Source organism: Oncorhynchus gorbuscha, linkage group LG23, assembly GCF_021184085.1.
Source record: "Oncorhynchus gorbuscha isolate QuinsamMale2020 ecotype Even-year linkage group LG23, OgorEven_v1.0, whole genome shotgun sequence".
Taxonomy (NCBI): Eukaryota; Metazoa; Chordata; class Actinopteri; order Salmoniformes; family Salmonidae; genus Oncorhynchus; species Oncorhynchus gorbuscha.
In genome coordinates, this window is record NC_060195.1 from 26840244 (window position 1) to 26863671 (window position 23428).

Sequence of the window (23428 nt, forward strand, 5' to 3'; positions counted from 1 at the left end):
TCATTCCTTCAATTCTGACCAGTTTCCCAGTCCCTGTCGATGAAAAACATCCCCACAGCATGATGCTGCCACCACCAAGCTTCACTGTGGGGATGATGTTCTCGAGGTGATGAGAGGTGTTGGGTTTGCTCCAGACATAGCGTTTTCCTTGATGACCAAAAAGCTACATTTTAGTCTCATCTGACAAAAGTACCTTCTTCCATATGTTTGAGGATTCTCCCACATGCCTTCTTTAAGCAATGGCTTTTTACTGGCCACTTTTCCGTAAAGCCCAACTCTGTGAAGTGTATGGCTTAAAGTGGTCCTATGGACAGATACTCCGATCTCTGCAATCTTCAGGGTTATCTTTGGTCTCTTTGTTGCCTCTCTGATTAATGCCCTCCTTACCTGGTTTGTGAGTTTGGTGGGTGGCTTTTCCGTTTTTTATTTTTTAGAATTTTTCGTTGTTGTTTTTTTTTCATTTCACTTCACCAATTTGGACTGTTTTGTTTATGTCCATCACATGACATCCAAATAAAAATACATGTAAATTACAGGTTGTAATGCAACAAATTAGGAAAACGCCAAGGGGATGATACTTTTGCACTGTATTTGTTTAAAATCTATCACTTTATGGTTTCATTTCAAAAGAGACAAAATGCTATATATCTGCCTCACTCTCAGAGTAATAAGTAGTACTGCTTGGTTTTACACAGTCAACATTTAACAACATTTTCAATAAAGAACTGTACAAATGATACATTTGTGACGTCAATACTTACAACATTTTTACAAAAAATATTCAATACAGTAGTAATACATTTGAAATTTCAGTCATTTAGCAGAAGCTCTTTGTCACACCCTGACCATAGAGAGCTGTTGGTTGGGGCGTGATAGTGACTAGGGTGGGTCATCTAGGTGATTAATGGTGTATGTTGACCTGGTATTGTTCCCAATCAGAGACAGCTGTTTACCGTTGTCTCTGATTGGGGATCATATTTAGGTAGCCAATTCCTCATTGTGCTTTGTGGGAGCTTGTCTACAGATAGTTGCCTGTGTTCCCACCAGTAGCGTCACGTTTCTGTTGTGCTGGTTTGGTGAGTTTCTATTAATTCAAATATGTGGAACTCTACGCACACTGCGCCTTGGTCCAATCATTATGATGAACGTGACACTCTTATCCAGAACAACTTACAGTAGGTACATTCATCTTAAGATAGCTAAGTGAGAAAAGCACATAACACAGTGAAATATACAGGATACAAACATTCCATTCCAGCCAAACAATGGATTTACACTCAGTGCCCATTTTAATAGATACACCACCCAGTTTGCGATAATGGTTCGCTTCTACAGACAGTGAGTTAAGTGGCTGTGGCTTGCTATATAAAGCAGGCAGATAGACATTGAGACATTCAGTTACTGTTCAATTGAATGTTAGAATGGGCAAAACGAGTAACCTAAGCGACTTTGAGCGTGGTATGATCAGGCGCGCCGGTTCCAGTATCTCAGAATTGGACGGCCTCCTGGGCTTTTCATTATCTAGGACAAATAAAAAACATCCACTCAGCGGCAGTCCTGTGGGCGAAAACAGCTTGTTGATGAGAGGTCATCAGAGAATGTCAAGCTAACAGGCGGGCTACAAACATGCAAGTACAACAGTTGTGTACAGAACGGCATCTCAGAAAGCTACAACTCATCGATCCTTGTCACGGATGGGCTATCAGCTCAAAACAAGAAGTGGCTCTAGTGGGCACACGATCACCAACACTGGACAATTGGGGAATGGAAAAACATTGCCTGGTCTGACGAATTCCGGTTCCTGTTGCGCATTGCTGATGGCAGAGTCAGTATTCGGAGTAAGCAGCATGGGTCCATTGCCCCATCCTGCCTGGTGTCAACAGTACAGGCTGGTGACGGTGGTGTAATGGTGTGGGGAATGTTTTCCTGGCACAAGTTATGTCCCTTGATACCAATTAAGCAACGTGTCCATGCCCCAAAGAATTAAGGATGTTCTGGGGGCAAAGGGGGTCCAACCTGCTGCTAGATGAGTGTACCTTATAAACAGGCCACCGAGTGTATACTCTTTGGTTTTTAAAAAACCCGTTACATTTTGATACACATCTCAAATTAATGAATAATACATCTGAGAAAAGTGATATTTTACACACATATAAACGTACCCATAAGCAAAGCAATTATTTCTGATGAAAAAACACAAATGTGAAAAATTGTTGCATGTAGCGTTTTGGATAAAAACTCTTCAATTGAAAACACACACTCGCATACATACAGAAAACCTTCACACACATACACACAACCTCTGACTGTCCCACACACACATTTCTAAATATCATACTGTATATCTGTGTGTGTATTATGAGGTCACAGGAACATTTGTGTGTGTTAGGAAACAGTGATGCGAGGTTGCTTTGTCATCGCTGCAGGGTGAGAGGAGAGGCAGAGTGACAGTTAGGGTGAGGTACAGTAGACAGAGAGTTGTAGCATGTGGAGGCTTGCTCCTTCGGTGTGGGGTTTAAACACTCAGTAGAGTAGACATTCCAGAACCCGTTTTTTCCTCTCTCTGTTTCTCTCAATCTCTCGTTTTCTCACTCATTTTTCCCCTCTATCTCTCTGTCGTGTTTTTCTGTCTTTGACTCTCTCTATTTTTCTTTTTCTTTCACAAATCCATCATACAGACAGGAAGGGCCCTGGCCTGATAGTGGTTCTAACTCTACCCACCTGTACAGTAAGCCTACACTGTGGTTCACCATTTCATATCTTCAACCCTTCATTTCACCATCTCTCTCTTTCCACCCAGACTAGGCCTCTGCCTCACCCACTCCTGACTACAGTAACTCACAGAAAAACTTTCCAGCTTAAATATGCCCCTGAGTTTAAAACACACGCTTCTGACATCACACACTGTTTAATCACTGATTGGTCAATTGATGGTTTAGAACATTTTTGGTCAAACTGTTCTCAAAATGGAGTCAGAAAATGAGTAGACACTGATCCTCATTAGAGCAATTAAGTTAGATAGACACTGATCCTAGATCAGGTTAATGTTCATTTAATAATGGGAAATGCTTGGATGGATGGTACAAAAAACTATTTAAGAGATATGGCAGCTTTACCCAACAGACACAGCCTTTAGAGCAGAACCTAATATAAGGGTAAATCCATTTGAATTCAATTACTTTTTGACAGAATTCCTTTTGATTTAAACAAAACTGTCCAGACATGTTTGCCCACGGAATAAGTGGTCAGACTTTTTGGACCTGAACGCCAAAACATTTAGGAGATTGACACATTTTGTATACCCTACCATACCATAAAACAGCCTGGAACAGCCTGGAACAGCCTGAAGCTTCCTGAAGCAGCCTGAAGCAGCCTAGAGCAGCCTGAAGCAGCCTGGAGCAGCCTGAAGCAGCTTGGAACAGCCTGGAGCAGCCTGAAGCAGCCTGGAGCAGCCTGAAGCAGCTTGGAACAGCCTGAAGCAGCCTGAAGCAGCCTGGAACAGCCTGGAGCAGCCTGGAACAGCCTGGAGCAGCCTGAATCAGCCTGGAGCAGCCTGGAACAGCCTGGAGCAGCCTGAATCAGCCTGGAACAGTCTGGAGCTGCCTGAAGCAGCCTGGAGCAGCCTGAAGCAGCCTGAATCAGCCTGGAGCAGCCTGGAACAGCCTGGAGCAGCCTGAATCAGCCTGGAACAGTCTGGAGCTGCCTGAAGCAGCCTGGAGCAGCCTGAAGCAGCCTGAAGCAGCCTGGAACAGCCTGAAGCAGCCTGAAGCAGCATGGAGCAGCCTGAAGCAGCCTGGAGCAGCCTGGAGCAGCCTGGAGCAGCCTGGAGCAGCCTGAAGCAGCCTGGAACAGCCTGGAGCAGCCTGGAGCAGCCTGGAGCAGCCTGGAGCAGCCTTAAGCAGCCTGGAGCAGCCTGGAGCAGCCTGAAGCAGCCTGGAGCAGCCTGGTGCAGCCTGGAGCAGCCTGAAGCAGCCTGGAACAGCCTGGAGCAGCCTGAAGCAGCCTGGAGCAGCCTGAAGCAGCCTGGAACAGCCTGGAGCAGCCTGAAGCAGCCTGGAGCAGCCTGAAGCAGCCTTGGAACAGCCTGGAGCAGCCTGAAGCAGCCTGGTGCAGCCTGGAGCAGCCTGAAGCAGCCTGGAGCAGCCTGGAGCAGCCTGGAGCAGCCTGGAGCAGCCTGAAGCAGCCTGGAGCAGCCTAGAGCAGCCTGGAGCAGCCTGAAGCAGCCTGGTGCAGCCTGAAGCAGCCTGAAGCAGCCTTAAGCAGCCTGGAGCAGCCTAGAGCAGCCTGGAACAGCCTGAAGCAGCCTGGAACAGCCTAGAGCAGCCTGGAGCAGCCTGAAGCAGCCTGAAGCAGCCTGGAACAGCATGGAACAGCCTGAGACAACCATGTCTGTCCCCAGTAGAAGAGCCAGTGGGAACCCAAGGGGGAGAGACTGGAGAAGGAGTTGAGGGAGGGAGGTAGGGAGATGGGGATAAGAGCAAGGAGAGGGAAAGAGAGGAGAACAAAGAGAGAAGGGAGAGAGGGAGGGAGGAGAGAGGAAGATAGGGAAGAGACCGGGAGAGAGAGTAGAAGGAAGAAAGGAGAGGAGAATGAGGAGAATGAGGAGTGGGAGAAGGGAAGAGCAGGGGAGGTCTATGTGAACTTCAGTTGTCCAGTCTGTTACCCAACATGCTCTCTGATGTCTCCGCTGGTCAGAAAAACAGGATAGAGAGGCACGGTCAGTACAGATACACACACACACACACACACACACACACACACACACACACACACACACACACACACACACACACACACACACACACACACACACACACACACACACACACACACACACACACACACACACACACACACACACACAGTCAAATACACACAGTATGCAGTGGCCTTGTCACCATAGTAACCATAGTAACACAGTGACCCTGGCCTTCCGGCGCCGACAGAGATGGCCGCCTCGCTTCGCTTTCCTTGGAAACTATGCAGTATTTTGTTTCTTTACGTGTTATTTCTTACATTGGTACCCCAGGTAATCTTAGGTTTCATTACATACAGTCGGGAGGAACTACTGAATATAAGAGCAATGTCAACTCACCATCATTACGACCAGGAATATGACTCTCCGGGAGCGGATCCTGGGTTTTGCCTTCCACACAGAACAATGGATCGGATCTCAGCCGGCGACCCTAAACAACGACGCCGTAAAAGGAGCAAACGAAGCGGTCTTCTGGTCAGGCTCAATATACGGGCACATCGCGCACCACTCCCTAGCATACTACTCGCCAATGTCCAGTCTCTTGACAACAAGGTTAATGAAATCTGAGCTAGGGTAGCATTCCAGAGAGACATCAGAGATTGTAATGTTCTTTGCTTCACGGAAACATGGCTCACTCGAGAGACGCTAACGGAGTCGGTGCAGCCAGCTGGTTTCTTCACGCATCGCGCCAACAGAAACAAGCATCTTTCTGGCAAGAAGAGGGTGGGGGGTATGCCTTATGATTAACGAGACGTGGTGTGATCATAACAACATACAGGATCTCAAGTCCTTCTGCTCACTTGACTTAGAATTCCTCACAATCTAATGTCGACCGCATTATCTACCAAGGGAATTCTCTTCGATTATAATCACAGCCGTATATATTCCCCGCCGAGCAGACACATCAATGACCCTGAAAAAACTTTATTTGACTCTATGTAAACTGGAAACCACATATCCTGAGGCTGCATTCATTGTAGCTGTGGATTTTAACAAGGCTAATCTGAAAACAAGACTCCCTAAATTATATCAGCATATCGATTGTGCTACCAGGGCTGGTAAAACCCTGGATCATTGTTTTTCTAACTTCCGCGACGCATATAAGGCCCTTCCCTGCCCTCCTTTCGGAAAAGCTGACCACGACTCAATTTTGTTGCTTCCAGCCTACAGAGAGAAACTAAAACAAGAAACTCCTGCGCTCAAGTCTGTTCAACGCCGGTCCGACCAGTCTGATTCCACGCTTCAAGACTGTTTCGATCACGTGGATTGCGATATGTTCCGCATTGCGTCCAACAACAAAATTTACGAATACGCTGATTCGGTGAGCGAGTTCATTAGAAAGTGCATCGGAGACGTTATACCCACAGCAACGATTAAAACATTCCCAAACCAGAAACCGTGGATTGAGGGCAGCATTTGTGCGAAACTGAAAGCGCGAACCACTGCTTTTAACCAGGGCAAGTTGAACGGAAAAATGACCAAATACAAACAGTGTAGCTATTCCCTCCCCAAAGAAATCTAACAAGCTAAGTGTCAGTATAGAGACAAAGTAGAGTTGCAATTCAACGGCTCAGACACAAGAGGTATGTGGCAGGGTCTCGGTCAATCACGGATTACAAAAAGAAAACCAGCCCCGTCGCAGACCAGGATGTCTTGCTCCCAGACAGACTAAATTACTTTTTTGCTCGCTTTGAGGACAATACAGTGCCACTGACACGGCCCTCTACCAAAACCTGCGGGCTCTCCTTCACTGCAGCCGGCGTGAGTAAAACATTTAAACGTGTTAACCCTCGCAAGGCTGCAGTCCCAGACGGCATCCCCAGCCGCTTCCTCAGAGCATGAGCAGACCAGCTGGCTGGTGTGTTTACGGACATATTCAATCAACCCTTATCCCAGTCTGCTGTTCCCACATGCTTCAAGAGGGCCACCATTGTTCCTGTTCCCAAGAAAGCTAAGGTTTCTGAGCTAAACGACTACCGCCTATAGCACTCACTTCTGTCATCATGAAGTGCTTTGAGAGACTAGTCAAGGACCATTTCACCTCCACCCAACCTGACACTCTAGACCCACTCCAATTTGCTTACCTCCCCAATAGGTCCACAGATGACGCAATCGCAACCACACTGCACACTGCCCTAAACCATCTGGACATGTTGAATACCTATGTGAGAATGCTGTTCATCGACTACAGCTCAGCATTTAACACCATAGTACCCTCCAAACTCGTCATCAAGCTCAGGACCCCGGGTCTCGACCCCGCACTGTGAAACTGGGTACTGGACTTCCTGACGGGCCACCCCCATGTGATGAGGGTAGGTAACAACATCTCCACCCTGTTGATCCTCAACACTGGGGCCCCACAAGGGTGCGTTCTGAGCCATCTCCTGTACTCGCTGTTCACCCATGACTGCGTTGCCATGCATGCCTCCAACTCAATCATCATGTTTGCCGACGACACTACAGTGGTAGGCTTGATTACCAACAACAACGAGACGGCCTATAGGGAGGAGGTGAGGGCCCTCGGAGTGTGGTGTCAGGAAAATAACCTCACACTCAACGTCAACAAAACAAAGAAGATGATTGTGGACTTCAGGAAACAGCAGAGGGAGCACCCCCCTATCCACATCAAGGGGACAGGAATTTTAATGAATATATTTGAAAATTATGGTGGAAAATAAGTATTTGGTCAAACAAGCAAGATTTCTAGCTATCAAAGACCTGTAACTTCTTCTTTAAGAGGCTCCTCTTTCCTCCACTCGTTACCTGTATTAATGGCACCTGTTTGAACTTGTTATCAGTATTAAAGACACCTGTCCATAACCTCAAACAGTCACACTCCAAACTCCACTATGGCCAAGACCAAAGAGCTATCAAAGGACACCAGAAACAAAATTGTAGACCTGCACCAGGCTGGGAAGACTGAATATGCAATAGGTAAGCAGCTTGGTTTGAAGAAATAAACTGTGGGAGCAATTATTAGGAAATGGAAGACATACAAGACCACTGATAATCTCCCTCGATTTGGGGCTCCACGCAAGATCTCACCCCGTGGGGTCAAAATGATCACAAGAACGGTGAGCAAAAATCCCAGAACCACACGGGGGGACCTAGTGAATGACCTGCAGAGAGCTGGGACCTAAGTAACAAAGCCGACCATCAATAACACACTACGCCGCCAGGGACTCAAATCCTGCAGTGCCAGACGTGTCCCCCTGCTTAAGCCAGTACCCGTCCTGGCCCGTCTGAAGTTTGCTAGAGAGCATTTGGATGATCCATAAGAAGATTGGGAGAATGTCATATGGTCAGATGAAACCAAAATATTACTTTTTGGTAAAAACTCAACTCGTCGTGTTTGGAGGACAAAGAATGCTGAGTTACATCCAAAGAACACCATACCTACTGTGAAGCATGGGGGTGGAAACATCATGCTTTGGGGCTTTTTTTCTGCAAAGGGACCAGGACGACTGATCCGTGTAAAGGAAAGAATGAATAGGGCCATGTATCGTGAGATTTTGAGTGAAAACCTCCTTCCATTAGCAAGGGCTTTGAAGATGAAACATGGCTGTATCTTTCAAAATGACAATGATCCCAAACACACCTCCCGGGCAATGAAGGAGTGGTTTCGTAAGAAGCATTTCAAGGTCCTGGAGTGGCCAAGCCAGTCTCCAGATCTCAACCCCATAGAAAATATTTTTAGGGAGTTGAAAGTCCGTGTTGCCCAGCAACAGCCCCAAAACATCACTGCTCTAGAGGAGATCTGCATGGAGGAATGGGCCAAAATACCAGCAACAGTGTGTGAAAACCTTGTGAAGACTTACAGAAAACGTTTGAACTCTGTCATTGCCAACAAAGGGTATATAACAAAGTATTGAGATAAACTTTTGTTATTGACCAAATACTTATTTTCCACCATAATTTGCAAATAAATTCATAAAAAATCCTACAATGTGATTTTCAGGAATTTGTTTTCTCATTTTGTCTGTCATAGTTGAAGTGTACGTATGATGAAAATTACAGGCCTCTCTCATCTTTTTTAAGTGGGAGAACTTGCACAATTGGTGGCTGACTAAATAGTTTTTTGCCCCACTGTATATACTGTACTCTATATCATCTACTGCATCTTTCCATCTTTATGTAATAATGTATCACTAGCCACTTTAAACTATGCCACTTTATGTTTATATACCCTGCATTACTCATCTCATATGTATATACTGTACTCGATACCATCTACTGCATCTTGCCTCTGCCGTTCTGTACCATCACTCATTCATATATCTTTATGTACATATTCTTTATCCCTTTACACTTGTGTGTGTATAAGGTAGTAGTTGTGGAATTGTTAGGTTAGATTACTCGTTGGTTATTACTGCACTGTCGGAACTAGAAGCACAAGCATTTCACTACACTCGCATTAACATCTGCTAACCATGTGTATGTCACCAATAAAATTTGATTTGATTTAGATGGATCCTGTCCCTTGAAGCTCAGAGTGGTGGAGTAATAAAGACATCATCAACAGCCTGGTGGGTTATCTGTAGACAGCAGTGCGGACAGAGAGAGAGAGGGAAGGATGGAGTCGGTCCCTCTCCTTGTTCGGGCGACGTTCGACGGTCGACGTCACCTGCCTTCTAGCCATCGCCGATCCACTTTTCATTTTCCCACTGTTTTGTCTTTGTTTTACACACCTGGTTTCAATTCCCCAATTACATGTTCATTATTTAACCCTCTGTTTCCCCCATGGATTTTGTGCATGTTTGTTTATTGTAAGTTTGGTCCATTGTTTGTGGGCCTGGTGTTACTTCAGGTATTTTGATATTTTGAGTAAAGTTCCTTGTGTTTCTCATCTCTGCTGTCCTGCGCCTGACTCTTCTGCACCAGCTACACCCAGATCCTTACATGCCCTTTTTGTGGTTGTGAGGTCTGGGGTCCGCTCACCAACCAATACTTCACAAAATGGGGCAAACAATTGCGACTGCATGTAGAATTGTGCAAAAATGGACTTTGTGTACAACACAAAACTCCAAACAGTCAATACAGAGCAGAATTAGGACTATATCCACTTGTTATCAAAATCCAGAAAAGAGCTGTTAATTCTTTATGCACCCATCCCGTTAGCGGGATCATTTTCGTCAACATTCGCTGAATTGCAGAGCGCCAAATTCAAATTAAATGACTAAACATTTAATTTTCATGAAATCACAAGTGCAATATAGCAAAACACAGTTTAGCTTGTTGTTAATCCACCTGGCATATCAGATTTTAATAAAGCTTTGACAAAAGCATACCAAGCGTTTATGTTAGGACATCTCTCTCAGTAGACAAATTATTACAAACAGCTAGCAGCCAAGTAGATTGGTCACGAAAGTCAGAAAAGCAATAAATTAAATCGCTTACCTTTGATGATCTTCGGATGTTTGCCCTCACGAAACTCCCAGTTACACAATAAATGTTCCTTTTGTTCCATAAAGATTATTTTTATATCCAAAATACCTCCATTTGTTTGGCGTGTTATGTTCAGAAATCCACAGGCTCGAGCTGTCACGACATCGCAGATGAAAATTCCAAATAGTATCCGTAATGTTCACAGAAACATGTCAAACATTTTTCATAATCAACCCTCAGGTATTTTGTCAATATATAATCGATAATATATCACCTGGGACTCTAGCTTCTTCAATAGGAGAGAGAGAGAGAATGGCTGATCCAAGCAATTGCACAAGCAAAACTCTGGGGACATCCAGCTATACACTGACGCGATGTGATCTTTCTCACTAATTTTTCAAAATAAAATCCTGAAACTATGTCTAAAGACTGTTCACAACATGGGGAAGCCATAGAAAAAGGCATCTGGTTGATATCCCTTTAAATGGAGGGAAGGCATTCAATGGAACATGGAGCTTTCAAAATAGAGGCCACTTCCTGGTTGAATTTTCCTCAGGTTTTCGCCTTCAATATCAGTTCTGTTATACTCACAGACAATATTTTGACAGTTTTGGAAACTTTAGAGTTCGATAGAAAACAATCTGACAATTATATGCATATTCTAGATTCTGGGCCTGAGAAATAGGCAGTTCAATTTGGGTACGTTTTTCATCCAAAAATCAAAATACTGCCCCCTGCACTCAACAGGTTAAATTCTACAACCATCAAAAAAAGGAAGTAATAATAAATGCCATTTAGCAGACGCTTTTATCCAAAGCGACTTACAGTCATGTGTGCATACATTCAAGTATGGGTGGTCCCGGGAATCAAACCCACTACCCTGGCATTACAAGCGCCATGCTCTACCAACTGAGCTACAGAAGGACCAAAGTGATGTCCACACATTCCTAGAGAAGAGTCCCCTCATCCAGCTGGTTTTTGGGACTCTGTTCACAAACACGAACAGTGCCCCAGGACAGAAACACATTCAGACCCATCAACCTCATGAGAATGGCAAAAAATATATGTATTGGACACCCTGGAAAGAATCAACAAAAAACAGAGCAAACTAGAATGCTATCTGGCCCTAAACAGATAATACCTGACCACTATGACTGACCCTAAATTAAGAAAAGCTTTGACTATGTGTAGACTCAGTGAGCATAGCCTTGCTATTAAGACAGGCTATATGCACACTGCCCACAACATGAGGTGGAAACTTAGCTGCACTTCCTAACCTCCTGCCAAATGCATGACCACATTAGAGATACATATTTCCCACAGATCACACAGACCCACAAAGAACTTAAAAACTGGCACAAGTCGGTGTAGAGAGAGGGGGAACAGAGGGAGGGATGGAGAGAGAGGGGAGAACAGAGGGAGGGATGTAGAGAGAGGGGGAACAGAGGGAGGGATGGAGAGATAGGGGGAACAGAGAGTGGGATGTAGAGAGAGAGCTGGAGAGAGGGGGGAACAGTCAGAGGGTTGGAGAGAGAGAGAGAGATGGAGAGAGGAGGTACCAGAGAGAGGGATGGAGAGAGAGAGGGGAACAGAGAGGGGTATGGAGAGAGAGGGGGATGCCGAGAGAGGAGCAGAGAGGGATGGAGAAAGAGGGGAGGGAAGGATGGAGAGCGAGGGGTGAGAGAGAGAGGGATGGAGAGAGAGGAAGGAACAGAGAGAGGGATAGAGAGGGGTGACAGAAAGAAAATGAGGGACTGGGGCTAGTTCTGCCCTCCAACTGACCTCATGTTCATCCTTCCTCTCAGAGCTCCCTGCTGTGTGTGTGTGTGTGTGTGTGTGTGTGTGTGTGTGTGTGTGTGTGTGTGTGTGTGTGTGTGTGTGTGTGTGTGTGTGTGTGTGTGTGTGTGTGTGTGTGTGTGTGTGTGTGTGTGTGTGTGTGTGTGTGTGTGTGTGTGTGTGTGAGAGAGAGAGAGAGAGAGTTAGGACACAGCCCGAGCTGTAGTATTAGCTCTGCAGTTTTAATAAAATTGTTAACCCTTAAAACCTCTTTGGGGTAGGGGGCAGAATTTTCACTTTTGGATAAATAGCGTGCCCAATTTCAACTTCGTGCTACTCATGCCAAAAATAAGATGTTAGTCATTGATTTGGGTAGAAAACACTCTGAAGTTTCTAAAACTGTTTGAATCATGTCTGTGAGTATAACAGAACTTACAGTATTAGCAGGCAAAACCCCAAGGACTAACTGTTCAGAATTATTATTTTTTTACTTCTCTCTGTTCCCTGAGTTGTCATTGCCCAGGGATATTTCTTAGGAACCCGTTTTCAGTTCCTACCGCTTCCACTGGATGTCACCAGTCTTTAGAATTTGGTTGAGGTTGGTTGTGCAATGAAGAAGTAGGCCAACTAGGAACTAGGTAACACTGTTGAGAGTTGCGCAAGACGTAAAAAGTATCGCTGGTTTGTTTTCATTCCTGTATTGAACACAGAAAGACCCGTCTACAATTTGATCGATTATTAACGTTTAAAAATACCCTAAAGTTGTATTACAAAAGTAATTTGAAATATTTTGGCAAAGTTTATAGGCATCTTTTGAAATATTTTGTAGTGACGTTGCGTTTTTTATAAGTTGTTTTTTTCTGGATCAAATGCGCTTTATAAATGGACATTTTGGATATATATGGACGTAATTAATTTAAAATGTTTATGGGACATGTTTATGGGACATATTGGAGTGCCAACTAAAGAAGCTCGCCAAAGGTAATGCATGTTTTATATTTTATTTCAGAGTTTTATGTAGCGCCTGCAGGGTTGAAATATGCTAAATTGACTGAGAACACGTTCTCATTTACAGCAATGACCTGGGGATTAGTTACAGGGGAGAGGAGGGGGGATGAAATAGCCAATTGGAAGCTTGAAATTATTAGGTGGTCATGATGGTATGAAGGCTATATTGGATATTTAGCCAGGACACCAGGGTAAACGCCCTTACTCTTACGATCAGTGCCATGGGATCTTTAGTGACCACAGAGAGTGAGGACACACATTCAACGCCCCCATCTGAAAGACAGCACCCTACACAGGTCACTGTCCCCAATCACTGTTCTGGAGCATTGGGATATATATTTTTTTAGACCAGAATGAGTGCCTCCTACTGGCCCTCAAACTGGCCCTCAACTTCCCTCTGCTCCCAGCCACAGTGAGTTAGTGGGACAGTCACAACAATGGCTCCGGCCTGCCAGACCAAAGTAACGCAGTCTGTTTCTGGCTGCTGCCCAAACCCTTACGCCCTGCATGCTCACGTCTCTCCTCTCCTCTTTCCCTCCCTCTCCCTCTCCCTTTACTTTCCTTTCCTTTCCTCTCCTCTTCTCTTCTCTTCTCCCTCTCCCTCTCCCTCTCCCTCTCCCTCTCCCTCTCCCTCTCCCTCTCCCTCTCCCTCTCCTCTCCTCTCCTCTCCTCTCCTCTTCTTTCCTCTCCCTCCTCTCCTCTCCTCTCCTCTCCTCTCCTCTCCCTTTCCTTTCCTTTCCTCTCCTCTCCTCTCCTCTCCTCTTCTCCCTCTCCCTCTCCCTCTCCCTTTCCTTTCCTCTCCTCTCGTCTCCTCTCCTCTTCTCCTCTCCTCTCCTCTCATCCCCTCTCCTCTCCTCTCCTCTCCTCTCCTCTCCTCTTCTCCCTCTCCTCTCCTCTCCTCTCCTCTCCTCTCCTCTCTCTCCCTCTCCCTCTCCCGCTCCCTTTCCTCTCCTTTCCTCTCCTCTCCCTCCTCTCCTCTCCTCTCCTCTCCTCCTCTCCTCTCCTCTCCTCTCCTCTCCTCTCCTCTCCTCTCCTCTCCTCTCCTCTCCTCTCCTCTCCTCTCCTCTCCTCTCCTCTCCTCTCCTCTCCTCTCTCTCCTCTTCCTCTCCCTCTCCTCTCTCTCCTCCTCTCCCCTCCTCTCCTCTCTCCTCTCCTCTCCTCTCCTCTCCTCTCCTCTCCTCTCTCCCTCCTCTCCTCTCCTCTCCTCTCCTCTCCTCTCCTCTCCTCTCCTCTCTCCTCTCCTCTCCTCTCCTCTCCTCTCCTCTCCTCTCCTCTCCTCTCTCTCCCTCTCCTCTCCTCTCCTCTCCTCTTCTCCCTCTCCCTTTCCTTTCCTTTCCTCTCCTCTCCTCTCCTCTCCTCTCCTCTCCTCTCCTCTTCTCCCTTTCCTTTCCTCTCCTCTCCTCTCCTCTCCTCTCCTCTCCTCTTCTCCCTCTCCCTCTCCTCTCCTCTTCTCTCCTCTTCTCCCTCTCCTCTCCTCTCCTTTCCTCTCCTCTCCTCTCCTCTCCTCTCCTCTTCTCCCTCTCCTCTCCTCTCCACTCCTCTCCTCTCCTCTTCTCCCTCTCCCTCTCCCTCTCCTCTCCTCTCCTCTCTCTCCCTCTCCTCTCCTCTCTCTCCCTCTCCTCTTCTCCCTCTCCCTCTCCCTTTCCTTTCCTTTCCTTTCATTTCCTTTCATCTCCTCTCCTCTCATTTCCTCTCCTCTCCTCTCCTCTCTTCTCCTCTCCTCTTCTCCCACTCCTCTCCTCTCCTCTCCTCTCCTCTCTCTCTCTCTCCTCTCCTCTCTCCCTCTCCCTCTCCCTCTCCCTTTCCCTTTCCTCTCCTCTCTCTCTCCTCTCCTCTCCTCTCCTCTCCTCTCCTCTCCTCTCTCCCTCCCTCTCCTCTCCTCTCTCCTCTCCTCTCCTCTCCTCTTCTCCCTCTTCCTCTCCTCCCTCTCCTCTCCTCTCTCTCCTCTCTCTCTCTCCCTCCTCTGCTCTTCTCCCTCTCCCTTTCCTTTCCTTTCATCTCCTCTCCTCTCCTCTCATTTCCTCTCCCTCTCCTCTCCTCTCCTCTCCTCTCATCTCCTCTCCTCTCCTCTCCTCTCCTCTCCTCTTCTCCCTCTCCCTTTCCTTTCATTTCCTATCCTCTCCTCTCCTCTCCTCTCCTCTCCTCTCCTCTCCTCTCCTCTCCTCCTCTCCTCTCCTCTCCTCTCCTCTCCTCTCCTCTCCTCTCCTCCTCTCCTCTCCTCTCCCTTCTCCCTCTCCTCTCCTCTCCTCTCCTCTCTTCTCCTCTCCTCTCCTCTTCTCCCCCTCCCTTCTCCCTCTCCTCTCCTCTCCTCTCCTCTCCTCCTCCTCTTCTCCCCCTCCCTCTCCTCTCCTCTCCTTTCTCTCTCTTCTCCTCTCCCTCCTCTCCTCTCCTCTCCTCTCCTCTCCTCCGCTCCCTTTCCTCTCCTCTCCTCTCCTCTCTCCTCTCCTCTCCTCTCATTTCCTCTCCTCTCTCTCCTCTCTTCTCCTCTCCTCTTCTCTCCTCTCCTTTCCTCTCCCTCTCCCTCTCCTCTCCTCTCCTCTCCTCTCCTCTTCTCCTCTCCCTCTCCTCCTTTCCTCTCCTCTCCTCTCCTCTCCTCTCCTCTCCTCTCCTCTCCTCTCCTCTTCTCCCTCTCCTCCTCCTCTTTTCCTCTCTCTCCTCTCTCTCCTCCTCTCTCTCTCTCTCTCCTCTCCTCTCCTCTCCTCTCCTCTGCTCTTCTCCCTCTCCCTTTCCTTTCCTTTCATCTCCTCTCCTCTCATTTCCTCTCATTTCCTCTCCTCTCCTCTCCTCTCCCTCCCTCCTCTCCTCTCCTCTCCTCTCCTCTCCTCTCCTCTCCTCTCCTCTCCTCTCCTCTCCTTTCCTTTCCTTTCATCTCCTCTCCTCTCCTCTCCTCTCCTCTCATCTCATCTCATCTCCTCTCATCTCCTTCCTCTCCTCTCCTCTCCTCTTCTCCCTCTCCCTCTCCCTTTCCTTTCCTCTCCTCTCCTCTTTTCCTCTCCTCTCCTCTCTCTCCTCTCTCTCCTCTCCTCTCCTCTCCTCTGCTCTTCTCCCTCTCCCTCTCCCTTTCCTTTCCTTTCATCTCCTCTCCTCTCCTCTCCTCTCCTCTTCTCCCTCTCCTCTCCTCTCCTCTCCTCTCCTCTCCTCTCCTCTCCTCTCATCTTCTCCCTCTCCCTTTCCTTTCATCTCCTCTCCTCTCCTCTCCTCTCCTCTCATCTTCTCCCTCTCCCTTTCCTTTCATCTCCTTCCTCTCTCTCTCCTCTCCTCTCCTCTCCTCTCCTCTCCTCTCCCTTTCCTTTCCTCTTCCTCTCCTCTCCTCTCCTCTCCTCTCCTCTCCTCTCCTCTCCTCTCCTCTCCTCTCCTCTCCTCTCCTCTCTCCTCTCCTCTTCTCCCTCTCCTTCCTCTTCTCCCTCTCTCCTCTCCTCTCCTCTCCTCTCCTCTCCTCTCCTCTCCTCTCCTCTCTTCTCCTCTCCTCTCCTCTTCTCTTCTCCCTCTCCTTTCTTCTCCTCTCTTCTCCTCTCCTCTCCTCTCCTCTCTCCTCTCCTCTCCTCTCCTCTCCTCTCCTCTCCTCTCCTCCTCCTCTCCTCTCCTCTCCTCTCCTCTCCTCCCTCTCTCTCCCTCTCCTCTCCTCTCTCCTCTCCCTCTCTCTCTCTCTCCTCCCCTCTCCCTCTCCCTTTCCTTTCCTTTCATCTCACACATATCACATATGCCATTTAGCAGACGCTTTTATCCAAAGCGACTTACAGTCATGTGTGCATACATTCCGTATGGGTGGTCCCGGGATCGAACCCACTACCCTGGCTCCCTCTCAACTCTCATTTCCTCCTCTCCTCTCCTCTCTCTCCTCTCCCTCTCCTCTCCTCTCCTCTCCTCTCCTCTCCTCTCCTCTCCTCTCCTCTCCTCTCCTCTCCTCTCCTCTCCTCTCCTCTCCTCTCCTCTCCTCTCCTCTCCTCTCCTCCCTCTAAAACAGACTATGGTACCACTTGTGGTAAAACCCCCACAACACAGAGCCTGTAGAGATGGTACAGATATGGATCTGTTTTTACTGTAGTTTTATCCAGACAGTATAGATTGAACTCTAACAATTACCTGCTTGTGATCACACACAATCCATCCATGGGACTAGAAAGGAAAGAATTGTGTCATGTGTACATAGACACATACACATACATACAAGCACACACCCACACACCTACACAAACACACACACACTTACACACTCCTCTATTACAGAGTCTTTCTGACTGGCCCAATCTCTCTCATTTCCCTCTGTCTGTAATCTAAAGAGACACATACACACGCACACACACACGCACGCACTCAGGCATCAGTCACAACAACACTACGGATCGGATCGTGTTAGTCCACTCATCAGAGGCTTATCGATCCCACTCATCTCTCCTTCTCTCCCTTCTTCTCACTCCAGCTCCTCTTCTGCTCTTTAATGACCGTGTTTTCCCAGCTGTGTTATTGAGGTGGAAGTGTTATCTGCTGGTGCTGCTGGTGATATGAGCTGTGAAAAGAAGCCCTATCTCCTTCCAATCCCTTTGAATGGTTGAGTGATGTAATGTTACGCTGGCCTAAAATGTAATTCTCTCCCAAATTATATATGTTCGAGAGGATAGTAATATCAATTCATTGATATTCCATTACAGCAAAATTATATCTTACGAATCCGATTGAACACATCTTTTCTTGGGTGAGAAAATTCTAAACTCTTACGTTGACAAAGACAATAATACCTAAATATTTGACTAAATATTTGAAATAGTGTACATATCTTGGCCTGTCTCCAGCAGACAGATTGCCAATGTCGGCTCCACTACAGTATGTCTCTGTTATCTATTTATTCACGTGATCCTGTGGTGACGAGTCAGATAAGCCAGCCCAGGTGACTAGTCTGTCACCAACCTGGCCACCCTAACCACTCTACCAGCTCAGCTAATTGACTGTGACAATTTCCCATGTCACACCATCCCTTTAATGTCAAAGACACACCACACATCCCAGCCCAGCCACATAAGTATATTAGCATGTTTAGATAAAAATAGACAGTGTGGTTAAATAAATCCCCATGGGATGGTTGAAGGGCACCTGTGATCTTGTTATTGGGGTTAGCAGGGTTTTATTGTAGCCCTGTAGCCCTCCCTTTCTGAGGAGTGGAAACAGTGGCAGGGACCTGTTTTGCTGTGACACGCTTCCTGTGTGCTGTGAGTGAACCACGAGCCCTGTCACGCCATGAAAAAAAGGAAAATAAAAAGAGAGAGAGAGAGAGATAGAGATAGAACAATAGAGAGGACAAGAGATAGGACAAGAGAGGGGACAAGTCAGAGGACAGGAGAGAGGACAAGTCAGATGATGAGAGGACAAGAGAGAAGACAAGTTAGAGGACAAGTCAGATGACAAGTCAGAGGACAAGAGAACAAGAGAGAGGACAAGTCAGATGACAAAAGAGAGGACAAGCCAGAGGACATGTCAGAGGACAAGTCAGAGGACAAGAGAGAGGACAAGTCAGAGGACAAGAGAGAGGACAAATCAGAGGACAAGTTAGATGATGAGAGGACAAGAGAGAGGTCAAGCCAGAGGACAAGTCAGAGGACAATTCAGAGGACAAGAAAGAGAACAAGAGAGAGGACAAGTCAGAGGACAAGAGAACAAGAGAGAGGACAAGTCAGATGACAAAAGAGAGGACAAGTCAGGGGACAAGAGAGAGGTCAGGTCAGAGGACAAGTCAGATGACGAGAGGACAAGATAGAGGACAAAAGAGAGGACAAGCCAGAGGACAAGAAAGATAACAAGAGAGAGGACAAGTCAGATGACAAAAGAGAGGACAAGCCAGAGGACAAGTCAGAGGACAAGTCAGATGATGAGAGGACAAGAGAGAGGTCAAGCCAGAGGACAAGTCAGAGGACAATTCAGAGGACAAGAAAGAGAACAAGAGAGAGGACAAGTCAGAGGACAAGTCAGATGTTAAGAGAGGGGGCAAGAGAGAGGACAAATACGAAGACAAGAGAGGGGACAAGAGGAAGAACAAGCCAGAGGACAAGAGAGAGGACAAGTCAGATGATGAAAGAGGGGACAAGAGAGAGTACAAGTCAGAGGACAAGAGAGAGTACAAGTCAGAGGACAAGAGAGAGGACAAGTCAAAGGACAAGAGAGAGGACAAGTCAGAGGACATGAGAGAAGACAAGAGAGTGGACAAGTCAGAGAATAATAGAGGGGGAAAGAGAGAGGATAAATCAGAGGACAAGAGAGAGGACAAGAGAGGACAATAGAAAGGACAAGAGAGAGGATAAATCAGAAGACAAGAGAGAGGATGAGAGGACAAGAGAGGACAAGAGAGAGAACAAGTCAGAGGATAAGAGACAGGACAAGAGAGAGTGCAAGTCAGATGATAAGAGAGGGGACAAGAGAGAGGACAAGTCAGAGGACAATAGAGAGGACAAGTCAAAGTACAAGAGAGAAGACAAGAAAGAGGATAAATCAGAAGACAAGAGAGAGGGCAGAAAGGACAAGTCAGAGGATAAGAGACAGGACAAGAGAGAGGGCAAGTCAGAGGATAAGAGACAGGACAAGAGAGAGGGCAAGTCAGAGGAAAAGAGACAGGACAAGAGAGAGGGCAAGAGACAGGACAAGAGAGAGGACAAGTCAGAGGATAAGAGACAGGACAAGAGTGAAGGCAAGTCAGAGGAAAAGAGACAGGACAAGTTAGAGGAGAAGAGACAGGACAAGAGTGAAGGCAAGTCAGAGGAAAAGAGACAGGACAAGAGTGAAGGCCAGTCAGAGGAAAAGAGACAGGACAAGAGTGAAGGCAAGTCAGAGGAAAAGAGACAGGACAAGAGTGAAGGCAAGTCAGAGGATAAGAGACAGGACAAGTCAGAGAACAAGAAACAGGACAAGAAACAGGACAAGAGGGAGGACAAGTCAGAGGACAAGAGACAGGGCAAGTTAGAGGACAAGAGACAGGACAAGAGAGAGGACAAGTCAGAGGACAAGAGAGAGGACAAGTCAGATGATGATAGGACAAGAGAGAAGACAAGCTAGAGGACAAGTCAGATGACAAGTCAGAGGACAAGAGAACAAGAGAGAGGACAAGTCAGATGACAAAAGAGAGGACAAGCCAGAGGACATGTCAGAGGACAAGTCAGAGGACAAGAGAGAGGACAAGTCAGAGGACAAGAGAGAGGACAAATCAGAGGACAAGTTAGATGATGAGAGGACAAGAGAGAGGTCAAGCCAGAGGACAAAGAACAGAGGACAATTCAGAGGACAAGAAAGAGAACAAGACGAGAGGACAAGATCAGAGGACAACAGAAGAAAGAACAAGAGAGACAAGTCAGAGGACAAGAGAACAAGAGAGAGGACAAGTCAGATGACAAAAGAGAGGACAAGTCAGGGGACAAGAGAGAGGACAGGTCAGAGGACAAGTCAGATGACGAGAGGACAAGATAGAGGACAAAAGAGAGGACAAGCCAGAGGACAAGAAAGATAACAAGAGAGAGGACAAGTCAGATGACAAAAGAGAGGACAAGCCCGAGGACAAGTCAGAGGACAAGTCAGATGATGAGAGGACAAGAAAGAGGTCAAGCCAGAGGACAATTCAGAGGACAAGAAAGAGAACAAGAGAGAGGACAAGTCAGAGGACAAGTCAGATGTTAAGAGAGGGGGCAAGAGAGAGGACAAATACGAAGACAAGAGAGGGGACAAGAGGAAGAACAAGCCAGAGGACAAGAGAGAGGACAAGTCAGATGATGAAAGAGGGGACAAGAGAGAGTACAAGTCAGAGGACAAGAGAGAGTACAAGTCAGAGGACAAGAGAGAGGACAAGAGAGGACAATAGAAAGGACAAGAGAGAGGATAAATCAGAAGACAAGAGAGAGGATGAGAGGACAAGAGAGGACAAGAGAGAGAACAAGTCAGAGGATAAGAGACAGGATAAGAGAGAGTGCAAGTCAGATGATAAGAGAGGGGACAAGAGAGAGGACAAGAGTGAAGGCAAGTCAGAGGAAAAGAGACAGGACAAGAGTGAAGGCAAGTCAGAGGATAAGAGACAGGACAAGTCAGAGAACAAGAAACAGGACAAGAGGGAGGACAAGTCAGAGGACAAGAGACAGGGCAAGTTAGAGGACAAGAGACAGGACAAGAGAGAGGACAAGTCAGAGGATAAGAGACAGGACAAGAGTGAAGGCAAATCAGAGGAAAAGAGACATGACAAGAGTGAAGGCAAGTCAGAGGAAAAGAGACAGGACAAGAGAGAGGACAGGTCAGAGGATAAGAGACAGGACAAGAGAGAGGACAAGTCAGAGGATAAGAGACAGGACAAGAGTGAAGGCAAATCAGAGGAAAAGAGACAGGACAAGAGTGAAGGCAAGTCAGAGGAAAAGAGACAGGACAAGAGAGAGGACAAGTCAGAGGATAAGAGACAGGACAAGAGAGAGGACAAGTCAGAGGATAAGAGACAGGACAAGAGTGAAGGCAAATCAGAGGAAAAGTGACAGGACAAGAGTTAAGGCAAGTCAGAGGAAAAGAGACAGGACAAGAGTGAAGGCAAGTCAGAGGATAAGAGACAGGACAAGTCAGAGAACAAGAAACAGGACAAGAAAGAGGACAAGAGGGAGGACAAGTCAGAGGATAAGAGACAGGGCAAGTCAGAGGATAAGAGACAGGACAAGTCAGAGAACAAGAAACAGGACAAGAAACAGGACAAGAGGGAGGACAAGTCAGAGGCATGGAAAGCAGTTTTGAGGAAGCTGAAAAGACTGTACTATGAATGGACTGTGTCAACTTTTCCTTTAGCGTGGACTTTCCCTTGATATAGTACATAGACAAGGTTAGGGCTCGTCACTGATGCTTAGAAAAGGTCATCTAGTTTTTAATAGCAGTTATTAAAAACTAGATGACCTTTTCTAAGCGTCAGTGGTGTTTGATAACACAGTGTGATCTGGCTAGATGGTGTGTTTCTTTATTTTGATGTATTTTTTACCTTTAACATGTCAATTAAGACAAATTCTCATTTCCAATGACGGCCTTGCAGTCGATGACATTGAAAACTAATTTCCATTTGGATTGAACTATGCAGATATTCCATTTTACAATTCAAAGGGAATTAGTGTGTCTTTTAAGGCACCCGTTTCCCCAGGACTATATTCTGCAGTGACTTCTGACCTAAGTACACACTACACAGTAGAGCACACACTTCCTAGGACCACATTAAAAGAGACATTGGCTGTGTTCGAATAACCATACTAATATACTGTGCACTTCATACTTAATGAGTATATACTAAGTGCTACTGTATATACTATTAGTACATTTTAGTATACTGTAAACGAACAGTATCCTTTCAGTTGAGCATACTAGTGCTACGCCTGACTACCGGAAGTTGATGCTGTTGCTATACAACCTCTTGCTAGCTTGTTAGCATAACAAATGACTAGCTAGGCATTTTATGACTTCGGGTGTGATCGTAAATTCAATCTGGAGTGCCAGAGTGCGCCCTGAGCATTCGTAAATTCAGAGCGTTGTCAGATTATCCATTTGTAAATGATGAGCATTTCCCTCTTGGAGCGTCAACAACGTAAACGGGATGCTATGGCCGAGGAATAGGGTTGATCCGAGCGTTCTGACCATCACAACGCCAGTCAAGCACACAAGCTAACTGGCTCGCTTCTTCCAAACACAAATGAGAGAACACCTCACTGACCATTTTGCTCGCCCTAGCAGAGCAGGTTAGGCTGTTTTAACCCTTGTGTTGTCTAAGTGTAAAAAATTACCTGCCACTATGTTGAACAGCAGAGAAAACCCCCTAAATTATATTTCTTCAACTTGAAATTTGATTACTTTTCCTAGAATGACCCCAACATTAGAAAAAGTTAAACATCTCCTTTGTTCATATTTCCATGAAAGCTGTACACCACCAAGGTACAAAGATTCTTGGGGTCATTTTTATATAAAACCATTTACACACCACAAAAAAACACAAAGTGTCACGATCATGAGGAGAGACGGACCAAGGCGCAGCGTGAGTGGAGTTCCACATCTTTATTTTGTGTGAAACTTAAAACCAAGAAACAAACAACGACCGTGCAGTACCGAGGTGCAACATGCACTCACTCAAAAACAATATCCCACAAAGCAGGTGGGAACAGGGAACCCTTAAGTATGATCCCCAATTAGAGACAACGATCATCAGCTGCCTCTAATTGGGAACCATACAAAGAGCACCAACATAGAAATATATAACCTAGAACACCCCCTAGTCACGCTCTGACCTACTACACCATAGAGAACCAAGGGCTCTCTATGGTCAGGGCGTGACAGTACCCCCCCCCCCCCCCCCCCCAAAAAAAAAAAAGGTTCGGACTCCGCCCGCAAAACCTGAAACCAACTGGGGAGGGTAGGGGGGGTGATTATTGTCAGTGGCGGCTCCGGTGCAGGCTCCAGTGCAGGTCATCTATCTGAATGTTTGTTTTGTCTTGTTCATTTTAAAGATGATGATGATACAACAAT

General features: G+C 46.6%; 1 protein-coding gene across 1 annotated transcript; it reads left to right on the forward strand.

The window, feature by feature from the left end:
* Positions 1 to 5114: 5114 nt before the first annotated feature.
* On the forward strand, positions 5115 to 21414 carry LOC124010646 (protein PIF-like). The gene is made up of 4 exons (XM_046323316.1): positions 5115 to 5201; positions 18799 to 19121; positions 19249 to 19926; positions 20814 to 21414. Exons 1-4 carry the CDS (start codon positions 5115 to 5117, stop codon positions 21412 to 21414), a joined length of 1689 nt encoding a protein of 562 aa, XP_046179272.1.
* The last annotated feature ends 2014 nt before the right edge of the window (positions 21415 to 23428 follow it).